Source organism: Squalius cephalus (genome assembly GCF_949319135.1).
Source record: "Squalius cephalus genome assembly, chromosome: 21".
NCBI classification, from domain to species: domain Eukaryota; kingdom Metazoa; phylum Chordata; class Actinopteri; order Cypriniformes; family Leuciscidae; genus Squalius; species Squalius cephalus.
In genome coordinates this window covers 14785387-14805884 of record NC_137142.1, presented here as the reverse complement: position 1 = coordinate 14805884, position 20498 = coordinate 14785387, and the positions used below count along the sequence as shown (strand labels likewise).

General features: G+C 37.5%; 1 protein-coding gene across 1 annotated transcript in view; it reads right to left on the bottom strand.

Annotated features, from left to right (window-relative positions):
* The window catches only part of eys (eyes shut homolog), a 250415-nt gene that overhangs the window by 128331 nt on the left and 101586 nt on the right, over positions 1-20498 (bottom strand). Inside the window, exons 20-21 of the mRNA XM_079856231.1 lie at positions 15055-15176; positions 9659-9918 (exon numbers count right to left, since the gene is read on the bottom strand). Coding sequence (XP_079712357.1) covers positions 9659-9918; positions 15055-15176 — 382 coding nt within the window. The remainder of the gene's footprint in view (positions 1-9658; positions 9919-15054; positions 15177-20498) is intronic.

Genomic DNA, 20498 nt, shown 5'->3' with positions numbered 1-20498 from the left:
CAATTTAACATGTTCACTGAGCAGAGATGTTCCAATGATGATGATACATCAAATGTGTACAGTTGGTATGTTCTTTACAAGGAAGGGAATGTTTTTCAACTGATGCAAATGTCAATTCACACCGTTTCATCAAACACTAATGCATGCTAACATTTCAAACAATCAAGTTCAAAAACAAAAAGTAAAAAAAAAAATCTGTTCCATTCCACTAGGTATTGCTGAAAGCAAAAACATATCCTAGAATGCAAGCTACAGTTCATGTATAGCTGCTTTTCCAATTCTCACCTATATAACTCATTGGTTAGTATCACCCAAGTAATAATAGTGAATTCTAACTGAAATGTAAGCAACTCGGAAACAAGTACAAATAAAAATGAAGGCTTTACAAATAGCCTAATTTTAAACAATTTATGTGAACCTACACCTACCAAAAAAAAAAAAAAAAAAAAGTTTCATAGAGAGGGTATTTTATATTATATACAGTGCTATGCATAAGTTTAGACACCCATGCTAAAGTTGACTAAAAAGAGGAATAAAAAATCATCTTTTGGAAATTGAACTTAATGCCTTAATTTAAAAAATTAGGAAAAATCCAACCTTTAAGGACACCAATTTTCTTTGTGAATGAATAATGTATCGTAAATAAATAAATGTTCTTCCTTAAAATACAGGGTGCATAAGTTTGGACACCCCTATGTTAAATTCCCATAGAGGCAGGCAGATTTTTATTTTTAAGTATTTTTTTTTTTTTTTTTTTTTTAGGATACTATGCATACTGATAAAGTTCCCTTGGCTTTTGGAATTAAAATAGCCCCACATCATCACATAGCCTTCACCATACCTAGAGATTGACATGGGGTACTTTCCATAAGATCATCTCTCAATGCAAATCAAACTAGCTATTAGGCTAACTGAAATAAAACCATGCCAATCTCTAGGTGTACTAGGTGTATACTCATGCCAATTTTTTCAGTGTATTTCATTAAATATATACACTGTTGAGCCAAAACATTATGACAAGTCACAGGTGAAGCAAATATTGATGATCATCTCCTAACAAGGCCACATCAACGTGTTGGATGCAAGAGCCAAATTGTTATGGCAAGGCGACTGGGTCAGAGTATCTCTGAAATGACAAGGCTTGTGGGTTTCTCTCGGTCAACAGTGGCGAGAATTTACCAACATTGGTTCGAGGAGGGGCAAACCACAAACTGGCGTCAGGGTGTTGGGCGACCAAATCACAGATGCACTTCCCGTCTGGTCCGAGCCAACAGAAGGTCTACTGTGGCACAAGTCACACAAAATTTTAATGATGGTTATGGGAGGAATGTGTCATAACACACAGTGCATAACACTCTGCGTATGGGGCTGTGCAGCCGCAGACCAATAAGAGTGCCTATGATGACCCCTGTCCACCGTCGAAAGCCCCTACAATGGGCACACGAGCGTCAAACTTGACCTTGGAGCAGTGGAAAAAGGTCGCCTGGTCCGACGAGTCCTGTATTCTTTTATATCACGTGGACGACCGTGTACGTGTGCGCTGTTTACTTGGGGAAGTGATGGCACCAGGATGCACTGTGGGACGACGACAAGCCGGTGGAGGGAGTGTGATGCTCTGGACAATGTTCTGCTCGGAAACCCTGGGTCTGGCCATTCACGTGGACTTAAATTTGACATGTGCCACCTTCCTAAACATTGTTGCAGACCAGGTACACCCCTTCATGACAGTGGTGTTCTCTGGTGGAAGTGGCCTATTTCAGCAGGATAATGCACACTGCCATGCTGCACATATTGTTCAGGAATTGTTTGAGGAACATGATGAAGAGTTCAAGGTGTTGCTCTGGCCTCCAAATTACTCAGATCTCAATCCAATTGAGCATCTGTAGGATGTGCTACACAAACAAGTCCGATCCAAGGCAGTTCCACCTCGCAACCTACAGGACTTGAAGGATCTTCCTGTTAACGTCTTGGTGCCAGATACCACAGGACAAGACCTTCAGGGATCTTGTAGAGTCCATGCCTCAGTGCAAGGGCGTAGGTTTGATTTTGAAATTGGTGGGGACAGGGACATCCCCTGAATCTGTCATTAAAGGGACATTTCACCCAAAAATGAACTTTCTGTCATCATTTACTCTCCCTCAAGTTGTTTTAAACCTGTATGAATTTCTTTATTCTTCTGAACACAAAAGAAGATATTTTGAAGAATGTCGGTGACCAGACAGTTGATGGACCCCACTGACTTCCATAGTAGAAAAAAAAAAACTCAATACCAACATTCTTCAAAATATCTTCTTTTGTGTTCAGCAGAATAAAGAAATGCATACAGGTTTGAAACAACTTGGGGGAGAGTAAATGATGACAGAATTTTCATTTAAAAGTGAACTTACAGAAATGAACTGTTGGCATATTTGTTTCACATCAATAATGTCCAGTTTGTCCTGTTGGACATGACACACAGCAATACTGTTAAGTGTCACTTGTGCCATTGTTCTGAGCCATGTTTTCAGTGTCCTAAGAGCACTGAAACTTCTTTCAGCTTCAGCTGATGAGACTGGGATGACAAGGGTTTCAACTTCATCCTCTCATTTCAACAAGACCAAGCAATGTTGTGTTTTTATGTTTTATGGGGACTTTTTACAGACATAATGATTTTATACTGTACAAACGGTATATTATTTCCCCCTACACTAACCCTGCCTATCACAGAAAACTTTCTGCATTTTTACATTTTCAGCTGTTTTCCAAAAATAAATAAATCCCCACAAGGACAAGTATTTTGGATATTGCCATCTTTGTGGTGACATTTTGTCCCTATAATGTAGTGTTACACACACACACACTTAAGCATACACAATCTCTCTCTCTCTCTCTCTCTCTCTAACGATTGTCAAACTAACGATTGTTCGCCACTTATCCCGCGATTGTAAACTGATTTGTCCCGCATTTTTGTGCACAGAACTGTTGATTTCTCCCTAGCTTACCGCATCTAGGTTTCCTTCGGAGGAGCATTATTTACCGATTCACACCAGAGCCTCTCACAAGTTAGATAGAAAAAACAAAGCCAATCAGTTTAGCGATGTGTTAAGCAGGCGGTACTCAGATATATTAACCGTTTGTGTACCATGAATTGCGCATTTTTCTCAGAACGCTCTTGTAAGAGATTTTAATCTAAATAAGATGTTTCCTGATTAAATAAAATAAGCCTAATACATAAAAACCACAAGACACAACCGGACAACAGTGGTTATATATAAATATATTTTAAGTTTTGATCAAAATTATTGATAGGGACATATCAGTGTCACTGAATATTGGTAGGGACACGTCCCTAGCGTCCCTACTAAATTCTACGCCCCTGCCTCAGTGGGTCACTGTTGTTTTGGCAGCACGCCAAGGACAAACAGCATACTAGGTAAATGTATGTATATGGGCCCTTAATATGAACCCTTTACTCAATCTAAACTACCGCCATAAGACAAAACAGAACTGATTTTTTTTCTTCATCTACTTCTCTTAAATTTGGTTATTATTAGATCCATTTCTCCAAAAAAAAAAAAAAAAAAAAAAAAAATTGTTCTATATTTGTATTACTGAGGTTTGATGTGACTTACTAACTACATACTCCATCTATTGGTTTGAAACATGCTACTGGTCTTTCAAGCACTTCAAGTAAAGTCAAGCTGTTTTTATAGTCACTGTGGTCAAATCGGATGTCATTATACTGTATTTGTTTGTGTCTGTACAAAGTACTGCCATTGTAACCAATTATGGTGCTGAAAAATTTGCTGTCATTGTTGTCACCTCCAAGCACTCATCCCTAGTAACCACACAGTGAGATAAACCTCAGCATTATACAGCTGCACAGCATTGTGGTATTCACTACTTTTGAATGAGTAATAGCATCTGAATCGCTGTGGAGCCACATCAGATTCCATGTGAAACTGTGAAGTGATCAGCTGAATACAAATGGGCAAAATTTTAAGTTAGAGCAATCTGTGCCTGAGACACAGCAGACATGTATTATGAGTAAGTGATCTGGTCTCAACGAGCATAATAATATCAGGAGGGTTTCATATGACAGATGAGCGTGTGTATGGGCGATTGGGCATGCGCGAGAGAGTACGCTTCACTGTGATTAAAGAGATTGTGCAGAAACCTCTTTTGCACCCCCTGTTCTGTGCATTCATCAGGCAGAGCTCGCCTTCCTTTGATGGAAACCTGCAGCCAAAATTTAATGAAACACTTGGAACTTGTTCTTTGGCAGAAGTGATAGGGTCTGTTCTGTCTCTGCAGAGAAAGTCAAAAATAGGAAAGTGAAGAAAATGGAAAAATCATTGGAAGGGTAAGACACCGTTTAACAAGGAAGAAAGTATGATTCAAGCGGTTACAATGGTTTCAGATCAGTGTGTGATCCTTAATAATTCTCTCCCATGCTGAAGACATCAATGGACAAATACTGCAGGGGAGAGCTGGCAGAACAAAACTAGAAAGTCATGCATATCCGGAGAGCCACAGTTTCTTCTCATGAGCCACTCTTTCCTTCTATTTCGGCATATTTGAAGGTTAGTAGAGCATAATACTTGCCAGAGTGATGTTATATTTTAATTTCAAAGCATTGTAAACATAAAGAATATAAACATGACTGTCTCTTAACTCAGATTTATCCTCTTTAAATATTTGACTTAAAACCCATTAAACAGGGCAATTTAATGCAAACAACAAATATACAGTATACAGTATACAATATATCCATCCCGGGCTTGACATTAACTTGTTTTCTCACCAGCCATTGTGGCTAGTGATCTTCCAAAGTTACTAGCCACTCAGCATTTTCATTGGCCAATATATATTTTTAATATTATCTCAAAATTTGGTGTCACTTGACCTGACACACAGTTCTACTGTTTCACGTGCGTTTTCTTTCTCAACTGTTTATGTTCACTTAAAGGTGCCCTAGAATGTGAAATTGAATTTATCTTGGCATAGTTAAATAACAAGAGTTCAGACATGGACATGACATACAGTGAGTCCCAAACACCATAGTTTCTTATTTAAATCTCGTTTTTGAAAAACACCCCTGAAAAATAGGCGAATCTCCACATAACACCGACTGTGACGCAACAGTCGGGATCATTAATATGTACGCCTCCAAAAATTTGCATATGCCAGCCCATGCTCAGTGCCAGGCGAAACTGCACAGCCGAATCATCAGAAGTTCTGCAGGTGAAGAAACAAGCAGGAGGAGGATCATAGGGAAAATGGTTGATCTATCTATAATCTATCTATCTATCTATAATCGGATACCGCTACAGTTTAATTCGAAGTTGTTAGTTGCTCTGATCATTTCACCACGGACTGTTTTTCTAACCTGGAACAATATCAAGCAGCCTGGCTTCTCTCGGCGTCTCAAACGGACGAAGGGGGCAATTTCAACTAACGTTATATTCCCGCAAGCGGTAAGTAGTGATTTTATTAACGATAATTTACACTGTGTTATCTAGATCCAGCGCGATATTGTTTTTTCCTCGAGAGACATCGTGGCTTGCAAATGAGCGAAGCATGGCAGTTGCTCAGTGTTTGGATGTACAAATAACACAAAAATATTTTTTTAGCTCCTTCATCCGAGCCTCTGGAGAACCAGTGGGTTATGTGAATTTCTGATGCGTAATTGTTCAAGTTCAGACAGATAATCTTTCTCTCAAAGTCGTTCAACACTGTTTATGCATCAGTAAATCGCATTGCAGTGATAAGATCTTCATTCAGGCGATCAACAGGCTGTCATCTGCTCAATGCTCATCACTGCAACCTTTTATTGATGGGAATAGATCTAAATACTTAAACTTCTCATGATTCGTTCATCCCGATAGCTTTAATAGTAAAAACGTATAAAAGCTGTAATAGTAAAAGTTTTCCAGATAGCTCTACATGTAATGCCAGATATTTCATATGCAAGCATGTCAGCCAATCAAAGCAGTGGGCAACAACACTGAAGTCTCACAGCAGACACGCCCCTTCAAACAGAGTGTTCAAATCAGGGGATGAAATCAGGCTAGGAAATATGCCTTTTATTGATAAATTATAACAAATTTTGATCTAAAAAACATACTAACATTATAAGGGCACCCTAGGAAACATGATAAAATAATAAAATAATCCATTCTAGGGCACCTTTAAAGCTGCCGTCGGCAATTTTTTTTTATCATATTCAGTGAAATCGACACTATAATCCGACAGAACAACATAAATAAGGTGGTTTTAGAAAAAAACAGAGCTTCTAACTCCACCTGGAGCGTGTTATTTGTTTTGCAAAAATCCACCGCTCCCGGATCATCGGGTCCAATCAGCGCAGGGGGGTGTGCGATCTGACTGTCAATCACAGTTCGTGCACACGCCACAGATCCCCCCTCCCTCGCGGCTCGCGCACGTTACAATATCACATACACACGACACGCCTGAAGTTCGCCTGAAGATTGTACGTGAGCTAAAAATCTGCGGGAATTGATACAATTATGCACATTATACCTGTCTTCAACACTGATAAGAAAAAAACAGATTATTAGAATGATTTCTGAAGGATCGTGTGACACTGAAGACTGGATAAATGGCTGCTGAAAGTGTATCTTTGCCATCACAGGAATAAATTATAAAATATATTAAAATAAAAAAAAATAAAAAATCCTTTCACAATATTACTGTTTTTACTCTATTTTGATCAAATAAATGTAGCCTTGTTGAGCATAGGAGACTACCATTAAAAAAATATTTCCAAGTTGTGTAAATTCTCTAGTAAAGCTTTTTAAAGTCACTGTACAGGTCCAAGAAGATTAACCCAAAAGCAGCTTGACCCAAAAAAAGAAATCAATCCCAAGTCAACCTGGAAGGCTACTATGCTCATCAGTATACGATTAAGGCAGTAATGTATTTTTGCAGTTTTTCTATGACCTTCTACAAATGTCCATGACCTACCCATGTAAAATAGATCAGGGCTTGTAAAAATAATTTTACATAAATTAAATGTCCAATTCTTTGTAAGGTACTTTTGAATTAATAATAGAATTAAATGATCATAGTTATTAGTTTACAAAATGTCTCCAATGAGACCAAGGAGTCGAGGTTTTGTTGGTTAGCATTGCCCCATTAAATCCTGCAGATAGAAGCCTTAATTTCACCATCTGGCTCCAAAAGGCATCTTTCTGCATTAACTTCCATTCTGATGGATCTGTTCATTTTTTTCTGTTGCAAAAATGGATGTGTTGCAAACAAATAGCTTTCCACATGCGTTCTATAGACCTCCTTGAATAAGAGAAATATAGAACTATGTAATATAAGAGTTTCTTTTATAAACATGGCTTTTTCAGTTATAGAAGTCATAATCAGGGTCTCCTTTAGATAACCACAGGCCCCTGGGTGACAGAATTACAGTAGGTCCCCGTACCCCGAGTAAACATTTCACTAGGTCATTGGTCAGTATGCATGTATTCTACTCAGCTACTCATTTGTGTTTATGTATGAATACATTCAACAAGCATAACTTTAGAAACTTTTCTTCCTCATTTCTCTAGCTGAAATGTCCTTCATAACATCAGTAAAATCCAATTTTTATTGAAAGTAACTCTCGATAGACATTTGTTTTTTATACCAATGCCAGTGTCGAGTTATCCTGTTCACACCACCGCTTACAATAACGTCTCGAATACTGTCTGTATAAAAGTGCAATGGGATCTATCAACTGTAACCATAGTGACAGTGACTAAAGTAATCAAATATTGTGACTTAAAGTCTTATTGTAAAGTCTGTAACCGTAAAATCATATTTGAAACGACAAAAGTCGAGCTGCAAGTTCATCCGTCTAACCAACAACAGATTTCATTTTTGAGTTGCGGGCAGACCACAAAACTCACGAAAACATCCCTGGGGGAAGACTGACTGGATCTAAAATCTTTAGATGACATGCAGATTATATCCACGCTGTTGTAAGTTACTGATCCGTGTTTAGAAAAGAGCGGCTCTCTCGTAATGTATGACATTATAGAAACAAGTGCTGTTCCGTTCACACAGCAGGGCTTCATTGAAAATGCGTTGTGATTCCTGAAAATGTATGAGTGTGAGTTCAGTTATAGAATGCAGTTGTCACCAGTGATGGGAATAACTGCGTTATAAATAAACTGCGTTATTTTTTTCAGTAACGAGTAATCAAACGAATTACTGTTTACAACGCCCCCTTTACAACACCGTTACCGTTACTGACAATAAAATGCGGCTACTATAATTGAGCTCACTGAAGCGGACCTGCAAAGTTTTTTCTCTGGTATGTTTGTGTGTTTATGAAGCATCGGACTGGACAAAAACGAAGCGAACGCCGCGAGCGAGAGACACCGAGTGTGTCCGAGCATTATATAGTTTGTTGATAAATAAATTACACATTTCAGCATTAGAATAATCTCTGTAGATTGGTATAATCTGCAACGTTTTAATTAGTTTACATGGTTATAAAAATTAAATTTAAAAATAACCTGCAGGTAACGTTCTGGAAACGTTCTGTTTAGGTTATAAAATAAAACCCAAAAATAACCTGCAGGGAACGTTCCCAGAAAACGCGCCTAGAATTTGGCTCAAATTACCTCTGATGATGACATTCTCTGTAGGTTATAAAAATAAAACCCAAAATATTATATTTTATTATTATCATTATTTATTTTTGGTACATTGTTCAGTATTATATTGAGAGCACTTCTTGTTAAACTGTTTACTTTTGTGAGGAAGAAAATACTTCAAGTAGGCTACAGTATGTCTACCAGTTGTGAAGTTGTGTGACAGTTTAATCATTTTAATTTGCACTACAAAGCTTGTATGTATATTTTTATTAATATTATTTATTCATTTTTGGTACATTTCTTAAGAAGCATAATTTATTTTTAGACTTATTTGTTGGCCAGCTGTGGTCTGTGCAATAAATATTAAAAGTTCTAAACTATCTATTGTGTTTTATTGTTCATAGTAATGATAATATATTTACAATAATATATCAGATTTAATATGTGTCGCTCACATTGTCCCACAGCAACATTAAAATAGTGTAGATTAGTGTAAAATGATTTATAATAATAATTTATTCTATTTAGTGTCCATTTCATTCATTTAACATATTTAATATTGGGGGCATCCAAGTTATTTGACATACTGCATTTGAATTTGAAAAAAAGTAACTCAATAGTTACTTTCCCTGGTAATTAGTTACTTTTATAATGATGTAATTCAGTTACTATAACTCAGTTACTATTTGTGAGAAGTAACTAGTAACTGTAACTAATTACTTTTTTAAAGTAACATGCTCAACACTGGTTGTCACTGCTGTAATCTCCCATATATTAAAATATTATTTTTGTGCAGCCAGTGGGGCCCTCCCCAGTGTAGACTTCAGCCCATGAAAGCCTGTGAGTTAATGCGCCCCTGATAACAAAAATGTCCCTGATATTTCCAGGTTTTCCATTGAAACCCTTTTATTCTGGACTAAAATCAGCATTTAGCAAATGAAATACATGATTTTAACACAATCCAATGGAAGGCAAATCAATGAAAAGCTGCAGAAGAGTGAGCAGGAACCCCTCAGCAAGTGGGTGGGTCAGTAGGTAGGTACAGTTGGGTTGCTATATCTCACCGACTTGGCAAACACAGAGGGCGGTTCCATCTGACTGGGCACGGCAAGTAGAGTTGTGCAGACAGGGGTTATGCCGCAGGTCGCAGGGATCATAGTGCTGTTCGCAGAGGGGGCCGGTGAAGAAGGGCGGGCAGGTGCAGGAAAACTCCCCTGGGATGTCAGACTCCACGCAATGTGCCCCGTTCAGGCAGGGAGAAGAAGAACATTCCTTCACATCAAGTCCACAGTCTAGGCCTGTCCAGCCATGAGGACACATACACCTATGAGGCAGAAGAGGAGATTTTAGTTTCCATTGTTTCCTCACCCTCAAGCTTGTATGACTTTTAATTCCTTTTTGATAAATTTCCTGGTTGCTCCTTTCCGTATTACAAAAGTTAATGGTGTCAAGCTAAAAACATTAAAAAAAAAAAAAAACCTCCTCATAAAACCATTAAAAAATCCATTCATAAAAGTAATCCATATGAATTGCACACTACATTACAGTTCAAAAATTTGGAGCTGATAGGATTTTTTAATGTTCTTAAAGAAAAGTATCTAATGCTCACCACAAAGGCTGCATTCATTTGATCAAAAATATAGTAAAAACTGTAACATTGTGAAACATCATTACAATTTAATTATTTAAACGAACTGTTTTCTATTGAATACATATTACATTGTAATTGATTCCTGTGATTGCAAAGCTGAATTTTCAGCATCATTACTCCAGTCTTCAGTGTCACGTGATCCTTCAATCATTCTAGAATATGAGTTGTTATCAAAAATATTCTTAGAAGTCTTTTAAAATAATAACTGTATATATGGCAGAATAGACCAAAGAAACATTGAATATTTGAGTCACTTAAAAGTGTAGTACTTTCAGTTTGTTACAGTTTTGTAGTTATGCAGTTTGTCCGTAACACAGTAGACAAACTGACCAGTTTTTTTTTTATCTCAAAATGGTATTTAATGATTAAGCATTGCAACAAGCAGATAAGTTACATTGATAAAATATTAAATATATTCAGAAAGCATATAGTTTTTACACTTTTTTCCTGATGTACCCTAAATTATAGAATTATTCATTATAAATGCTGAAAACAGTAGCATGCTGCTAAATGTTTTTGTGGAAACGGTGACACATCTTTCTGGATTCTTGGAATAGAAAGTTCAAAAGAACAGCATTCATTTGAATATTTTGAAACATTATCAAAGTTTTTAATGTCACTTTTGATCAACTTCATGCATCCTTTGCTGAATAAAAACTATTAATTTCTTTCTTTCTTTTAGAAAAAACAAACAAACATTACTTACCCATGCTGCCAAGATTTGTGTGAGGAAAATACCCAAATTTATACAACACCATTTTCAACTAAAAAGTTATGCGTTTTGAAAACAATGCCGTTATCTTCTCTGTGTAAACTACAAAAATGAGAATTTGTGAAAACATTGACGACATGCGCATTGTGTCTCTTTACAGAGTGACATCGCCAACTACTGGCCTGGCAGCATAATACAGCATTTTTAGTCGTTTTCACGGATCCGTGTGAACCAAATGCGCCGCACAAGTCCTGAAAAGTGATGACCCCATGGTGGCTGGATGCATTATAGGTCATAAACCCTGCCCTCTCATTGTAATCGAATGTAATCAAATTACACTTCAAATATATATATATTTTTTTTACACAGATGGTTTCTGTCATTTTAGGTAGTTTTTATCACACTGATGTAAGTCGAAGTGTTCGTTTTTTAAATAAGCTTGGTTTTAGTAAGTTTTTTGATGCTATAAAAATGGGGGTGTGACATCATGATTGACAGCTGTGATTGACAGCTTCTCTAAGCAAAGTACTCACTTAGGCACCAACTTTTTTTGGAACTTCAAGAGGAGATTGGGGCTTTAACTTTAACTTCTATAATTCCATAACTGTTTATTTCACACCAACATAATGAGCTGTCCTGCAGTAAACTGTACTAACGATTCTGCAGGAGTGTGAGCGGGGCCTTGATACCGCAGCTCCACTTCACGCTCACTATTGCGCAGACTCGGGTCCCGAGTTCACTACTGCGCAGACTCAGGTCCCGAATCAGTGCAAGATTTCAGCGCCATAATTGGACATTGGCGGCTTCACTTTTCTGCAATGGAAGGGAGTGAAGGTGTGACGTCCATCGTTTTGTACAGTCTATGGTGTGAATAGGGTCTATGAGTCTTTTCTGCTTTTAGTACATCGTATGTAAACACCCCAAGTTAAAACCTTTTAGGTTTCATGGAAGAAAAATTCATACAGCTTTGGAAGAACATGAGACAGTGATGACAGAATTTTCACAAGAATGGAGTCTTGAAATCCTTTGGAATTCCATTGTGTGAAATTACTGGGCAAAATGATATTGTACTATTAAAATATTCATTCATGTCCAGACCGACTGACAGTCCTGGCACACAGTGACCTTGCAGCATAAAAGCAAATTCCCCCAGGGGCAGACTCCGATTTGGCTTAGCCCCGTGGTGCTTTTTACTAATGAATGTCATACGTCTCTGGAAATCCCTTTTTGTTCCTTTTAGACTAGTATTACAATGTGTGCCATGAACCAAATTCTTATAAATTAAACCTTCTACTTAATTTCAGGGGGAAAAAAACAAACACACAGTGGCTATTTTAAAGAGGCCAGGCATGCAATTCCTACAGGTGTTAAAAATAAAATGAGCAATGAGTCATAAATGGCAAATATATTGTAGGAATGCAAATGTAAATCTCATTCTCATTATAATCAAAACATGGCAGCTCATGAAATACAGTATATTATTGACAAAAAAAAAAAAAAAAAAAAATGGAGTTCATCCTGTCTTAAAGGCCCCTTTAAAATAGCTTGACATGCACAATTTTCTGTCCAGTTGATGTATTTCCTGTCAAAAGAACAGGGCATATCAAATGGATTGTCTCTCTCTTTTTTAAATAAGTCAATAAGCTTAGTTTACATCACATGAATATGAATATGAATATGAAATCCATATATCTGCTAAGTTAGAATAGTCAACTACACTAGCAATGCTTATAAACATGGACTATGAGCCAGGAATCTCCAAATGTTTCCTTTAAAAGCTATGCAAACTCTGAACAAAATACAGTTTTACTTCGTTTTGGCATTCATAGTCATAACTGAATCACTGTTGGGAGATTTCTGGACAGCTGAGGGGATTTATAGGTTAATTGCACTATTGGACTGAGAAACATTAAATCCCAGACAGCTGAAAGTAGGACACTGGGAGGTTAGAGCAGTGAGCTGGGATTATATTTACCAGAGTGAATCCCAGAGAGTGCTGGAGGTATCTGCATTCCACTTGGTGGCAGTGATCTTACAGCTGTACTGCCAATCCCTGTCTTGAACACATCACTATTTCCTTCCAGTCTATTTTCTTCCCTCAGTCTCTCTCGCCTCACTCCGTTGCCCTTAGCAAGAGGGCACATCAGATGAAACAGAAGCAGCGGCTTTTTCCTCAAGAGAGTCACCGATTGAGAGAAACCTCCTCCTGCTGTGCTCCATTGATTGATTCATTTGTTTTACCTGCCATCTGCAATTCATTATCTTTCACATTTGTGAGAGCACAGTCATTCTCTATGAGACGAGAGAATAGGTGACTTTATCTGTGATACTTTTCAAATCGTTTTTTTCTGATGCAAAACAACATTTTTGTTTTTGTTTGGACCTATTATGCAAAATTCACTTTTGCATGCTGTTTGGACATAAATGTGTGTTGGCAGTGTGTGTACACAACCACCCAATAGTGCTAAAAATCCACTCACTCCTTTTTTATTTAATCAGGCAAGGATTGGTCATTCTCTGATTTGTTGCCCGTCTGGCCATTACATTTTAGCACCATATCGTTCCACATTACACTCTTTTGGCACCCCAATTTGGAGGTTAAATCTTCCTTACTAACCAATTCCAACTTAAAATTGGAAACCTAGAGATAAAAGTCTAAAAAAATAAATAATAAAAAACAATGAACAAATGTAAAGATAACCCAGGATTAAGCATTATACGTGAACAACTACGATCAATTTCCATTTACATCACATTTATTCATTTAGCAGACAATTTAACCTGAAGTAACTTACCAAAAAGGAAAACAACAAAGCAATTCATCTTAATGAGGCAATAACATAAGAAGTGCTAACTATACAAGGTTAAAACATTGCCTAGAGCAGTACAGGCTAGAACGGGTAGGAAATGGTTAAAGTGAATGGAAGAATTTATTTTTTAAAAAGAGTCAGCACCAGCAAGAGATGTGTTTTTAGACATTACATAAATAAAATAAATGAACAAAATCTACATAAACCTGACCAGGGGCGTCATGCAAGCCAAAATTCTGGGGGGGGGCACAATCTGAGACGTTGCAATTGTTTTCTGACGGGTGATATGGATCATGTTAGGAGGGGTCAGGGGGTTTCTCCCCCTGAAAATGTTTAAATTCTGGCTGCTAAACATACCATTTCAATGCAGTTTGGGAGGGACAGAAATACCTTAACGGAGCAGCAACCCTCCTCTATCGGAGGACTAAGTTAAAGTATCTATTTTGTAAGTTTATGTAAAAGACAGGTTGATGAAAGAACTGTAAGCTCAAATTCAAAAGCTTTTGAAGTCTACTTCATTAAAGCATGTTTACACACACACTTACTGTACACTTAGGCCTACTAAACATGATTTTAAAAACAGTACAGATGTTTCAAAACCGATCAGATAACGTTACTATGGCTTTGTATGGCAGTAACGTTAGCCAACTAGTTTACGGTTAGACTAGGCTAGCTATCGATAACGTTACACTGACACAACTTAAGTTAATGCTCTGAATTCACAGCTAATATCAAATCCATAACTTTTTGATCAAGTAAAAATTTCCAGGTCAACCACAAATAATCCCACTACCTTTTAATATCATCCGATAACTAATTCAATGCTGATTTGTTGCTTTGCCCACTTACTACTTCAAGACCATCTGTAAAACATTGCCAGCTCAACGTGCGAGACGAGTGAGTTGCTTGAACATACACAGCAAAGATTCTAGAGCGCTACACGCGTAGCGCTCTAGATTTGATACACAGACACCATATTAGGAAAAAGGGCTGATGCTGACCGATTTATTACACACCCAGAAGAATACATTTGAGTCGTTATAGGCTCTGGTATATTATGGAGCATAATAGGAATAAAGTTGTGACAAAAAAATTATCAGGGAGGAAAAATCTGAGGGGGCACGTGCCCCCTCACTTTGAATGGGCATGACGCCACTGAACCTGACAACCTCATTGATCAACATGTAGGTAGGTTGTTGGACAACTAGTCGACCGCGTGACACATCTCTAGCCTGTCTATTCATCCAGATTGTGTGTGCTTCATCAAGCTGTATTTTTGCAACCCACCTGTAAGTGTTGAGGAGGTCTACGCAGGTGCCGTTGTTTTTACAGGGGTTTGATGAACATTCATTGGTCTCCCACTGACAGAACTCCCCCTCCCAGCCGGGTACACAGAGGCAGTTATAACTCTGAAATGCAAATGAAGACAGCCAATGAAAAGAAAATATACAGCAGTGTAACAGTGTACAGTCATCTAACCCTTGCCTTGACCTATAGATACAGATATATACAGAATGTGATACAGAATATTCTGCCAACGAACACATGGTTCACCTGAAAATGTCTTTATTAAAACATTCATTGTAAATAAACAGAATAACAGATGCCAGCAAAGCACTGTAGTGTTAAAGCAATAATACAAATGAAACTCGTGATAAATGTATGAGATGCCAAAAGTACTTGGCCAGTATATAAATGTACCACAACATATACTATACTGTGCACTACCATTCAAATGTTCAGGGTCAGTAAGATTTTTTCTTATATTCAGCAAGGATGCATTACATTTATCAAAAGTGTCAGTAAAGATATTTATAATGCTACAAAATATATATATATAAAAAAGCTGTTCTTTTAAACTTTTTATTCATCAAAGATGAAAGAAATGTACCACAAAAATATTGTGCATAATATTTAGCAGCAACTGTTTTCAACATTGATAATAATAATAAATGTTTCATGAGCATCAAATCAGCATATTAGAATGATTTCTGAAGGATCATGTGACACTGAAGACTGGAGTAATGATGCTAATTTTCAGCTTTGCCATTTTTAAAATGTAAAATAGAAAGCAGTTATTTGTAACTATAAGCCTAATAATTTTTCACAATATTGCCATGTTTTTTTTAATCAAATAAATGCAACATTGGTGAACATAAGAGACAAACTATAAAATAATGTTACTGACCCCAAACTTTTGAAAGGTAGCGTATACATTTTTAAAATATTTATTTATTACACTCATAGTTATATTAGAGTATGGATTATATTGTGTTATAATGGGGAAAATCTCAGATCTAATAACAAAAGCATAAAACTAAAAAAATCAAAGCACATGTTTCTGTATACATGTAGTGTTTTGCACTAACCTTCCCTATGGGGATTAATATACTGTATCTGTACTTTCTAATCCATTTCTCTTTCTCTGAATAAATGCATACACAAAAGGCATAATTTGTAGTTAAGGTGTATATTATAATTTGTACTGAGGCCAATCTGTGGGCAGCTTCAACTCTCAAACCACCTACTATTAACTCCAAATGTAGCATGGTTTTCAAAGTTGTTATCTTTACGGAAGAGCAACCATTGCTATGCAAATCCACTCTCTCAACCACCCACTACTGCGCATCAGATATTCAGGCATGTCTTTAAAGGCATGCAAACTATTAATTTTGGCATAAATTACTAAAGAAATCTGCATGAACCACACATTTCAAAGAGAAATATTCAGAATTACACCCCATGCTCCGAAATAAACACCACTTGAAGTGGATGAATGCATGCTCCCTACTTAGTGCTCAAGCAGAAGATACAACTGTAAATGCATTTTCTTTTTTTTTCTTTAGACATGCTGTCCTTTCCATCTCAGTAAGTTTACGAATGTCTCTCCCCTCCACTTTGCCATTAAAGTTTTCATTATGAAAATGAATCACTGCAGGTGCTTTGTTGTTTGTTAGTTTGCATGGCAAAAGGTTTGTTCGGTTTTATCCCATGCAATGGAAATGAGTGCAGGTTTGCACAGTCAAGGCATGGTTAAAGTTCTTCATCATGGCTGCCCTGAGGGTTGATCCTGGAGTGCATGCTAATCTGTGCTTCATCCAGACGCAGACACAGTGTTAAGGTCTGCCTAATGTAATTTGAGCACCGCGGGCCTTATTCATAAGACAGAAGAAGCTATGCAGACATAGTGTGATAGATCAGATGCCTCCAGAAGACTTCTGTTTTTCACCCCAGGCTAAGGATAGTATAATCTTATTTAGGCTGCTAAATCATCAGCTGGGATCGTGGCTCTCCCGAGAAACCCGGGGTTATGCGGGGTATTTTTATTTTAATAGAAGTAAATAAATAACTACATAAACACTGCCAGGAAGTAAACCGCAATCTGTGAGAGGGATTTCGAAAGCTTGCTCCTGTCTCCACATGAAGTTGGACAAGAAAACTTATTTTTGGGAATGAGATAATTGCGACAGAATGAGTTGGTTAGACACGTCTCACATCTACTGTATGCGTGATGTATTACCGAGTAATAGTGCAGTAAATTGCTGCTCTGAAAGACTACAATAAAAAAATAAACATTCAAATCTCTCATATCTCTTAAGTGGCAGCACTGTAACATTACATGCTGTAGTACCGCACTGAAAAACACTGGCATTTACTGAAAATTAGGGCTGATGACAAGCAATACTATTGATTAAATACATAGGGCCAGATTTACTAACAGCGTGCGCCAGTGCAAACCCTCTTTTGGCATTAAAAAACTACTGTCAGGATTTACTACAGACACACAGTGAAAAATTTGCACTAAAATGGCATGGACGGTTATTTTTGTGGCTGACCTTATTGTATATGCATTTGTAGGAATTTCCCTTTCAGACGGAAAATTTATAGGGGAAAATATTTAAATGAATCATGCAAGGTGATTTACTAAGGTTTGTGCTTGTCAATATACTGGTATTTGCACCAATATTTAACACCCAAAAAAAGCATGCCTTAAACCAGAAGCTAAATTGCACTGCTCTTGGAAGATTGCATTGGTCATTATGGAAATTATCCAGCTGTAATTCTTTCATTTGCGAGTCGTCAGAAGATCACAACCAGGACTTTACAATCCCATCTGCGCTTTTTTTGGAATTGCGCTCTCAAGCTAATTTGCCATGTTTAGTAAATCTGGCCCTTAATGTTTACAATTCAGTAAGAAGTCAAATGGGCTGTTAAAATGAATCACTGAACACTACAGTAACTGCAAACAGATCATCTGAAAAATAAAACGTAATGGGAATTCCAAGAACCACCTGCTAAATATTACAAAATAATGATTAGTAATTGTAACAATAAAAAGTAACTCCAAGACGTTTTATGAAGTAGTCACTTAATTCATTAAAAATAGCTATTACGCATGTTATCTAAAACTACAACTGAACATGACAAAATTAGCAACAACAGTTGTTGGCCATAAGTCAAAAGGTAGAACCATATAAAACATAACTGAACCACAAAACCATTGCTGAACATAATTATGAAGGCGCATTTAAAACTCATTCGAACAACAACTCGAAAAAAAAACTACACATAAAACATCCTTATGTATTATTGAAAAGTGCGAATTTCTGCCATGTTTTATTGCAACTTGCTATCATAGAATCTATATTATTTATAAAATTATATACTGTGGTACAAACTGATAATCACAAACAATAAATAAATATAAAATGAAACTAATTTACACTAAAACTATCACTATAACTAAACAATAGTTAACCAAATGTAAAAAAAAATGTGCATTTCATACGAGCAAATACATCTTAATTGAGCAACTCTTCTGAATGTCCACAATATGTGAAAAATGTAGGAGAAACTTGGATTGTCAATGTTCTAGGGTTAAGGAAGATGCTACATCAGTGAATTTGACAATTTAAAAAAGATGGAGTGAATTCAGCAAATAGATGAGCAGAGGAGACCAGGATTGAGGTGTACAAATGGAGTGATTTGTTATATCTTAAGAGAACACTGAGGACATTGGGCATTACACACACTTCACAACACCATTAAGCTCAAGGGGAATGTTGCAACAGCACTTTCAACAAAGACAAGTTCAGGAAAAAAAAAAGATGCTATGGGGATATAAAACAGTGTTGTGATGAGGTTGTGAAGTGAAAAGAGTGTCTCAAGATCCTGTTCCTATAGCTCCAGTGATACCATGACCATGGATTTGACTGCCAGGGATCATGTGTAGTGATAAAATGTAAAGTGGATAAAAGTATCTGCTTAATTAATAATTGACATTACCAAACTGAATAGACTATGTACATCTATGTTAAAGGAGTCCTTTGTCTGAGATAAGAGTTCATTGCACTATACAATGAAATCTTTGCAAAGAAGCTGTTTTTATTATTGAAGGATGAGGCAGTTAACTATATTGGAAACAACAGCAAACCTGTCGCCCACTAACAAGTGCAGCACAGCTTTGTATCTCATCAAATGCAAAGAGGGTGGTTAGTGGTCTTACAGGCAAAGGCAGCAAAAGGGGGTTGGAAATGGTCATAAACTAAATTATGGCTGTACAAACAAACAATAAAATAATAAACAATGAAATAACTGGAAATAATAATTCTATATGTACACACAATACCATTCAAAAGTGGGATCGGTGAGATTTTTTTAAGTGCCCCTATTATGCTATCTTAAAGGTTCCTAATTTTGTTTTGTTTGATTCCTAAAGCTCAGCGATTGTACACACTGTAACAGCAGTAGCGATGGCGATGATTTTACCATATCAATCTGAGCGCAAGTCCGATGATGAAACATTGGAATAACTAGTTATTCAATCACAAGGACGACTTGAGCAGGACATTAAACAGTGATACGCTCAAGAGCTTGGTATTCACAGGAACACCTGTCAGGGAAATTGTCAGTGGCTAAGGAGGCTCACAGAGAGCCTTACAACCTGGCATGCTACCTGAGCTCATGGGATGCCTGTCATGGAGGCTACATAATAGGGCCAGCAGCTTGACACAATATTAGGCAGAGCTCAGGGGAGCGGAGGCCTCTAACAGAACTATTCTCCATAGCAAGAAGAGGCCTAGCAATGTTCTGGCTAAGTTCAGTAGCCAAGGAGGCTCACAGAGACCCTAGCAACTTAGCCCCTGGCTGAGCTCATAGGACGGAGGACTCAGTACTCCATCCTCTACACTCAGAACAGCCTACCAAGGAGGCTTCGCAAAGCCTAACAACTCAGATTCGCTTTTCAGATGGAGCTCTAGGGAGCGGAGGCCTCAGAAGAATGACTCTCTATAACGAGAGGAGGCCTAACAACACTCATAGCAGCCAAGGAGGCTCACAGACAGCCTGACAACTTGGCACCACTGCCTACTGACCAACCAGCCCTCTTCAGAGGGGGAAGGGGCATATGTCCTGCCATTCAGGAGTGTTTTTTTCCCTCTCTCCCAGCCCATATGGGAAGCGTCTGTTGTTACCCTATTGCGACAACAACAGTGGGACCCAAGGTGAGGAACCGCTGTCTGAGCCACATAGAAAGGGAATGAAGGCCGCAGCATGTAACCCTTACCATAAACATGAATTTTAGAAAGTGCATAAAGCATTAAACGCTTGCGCTTACCATAAACATGGATTTTAGAAAGGGCATGAAGCAATCAGCACAATCTAAATGGCAGGATCAGAGCCTTCATGAGGACACCTCAACTAATGAAAAATAGAAAAGAAGCATCGACACA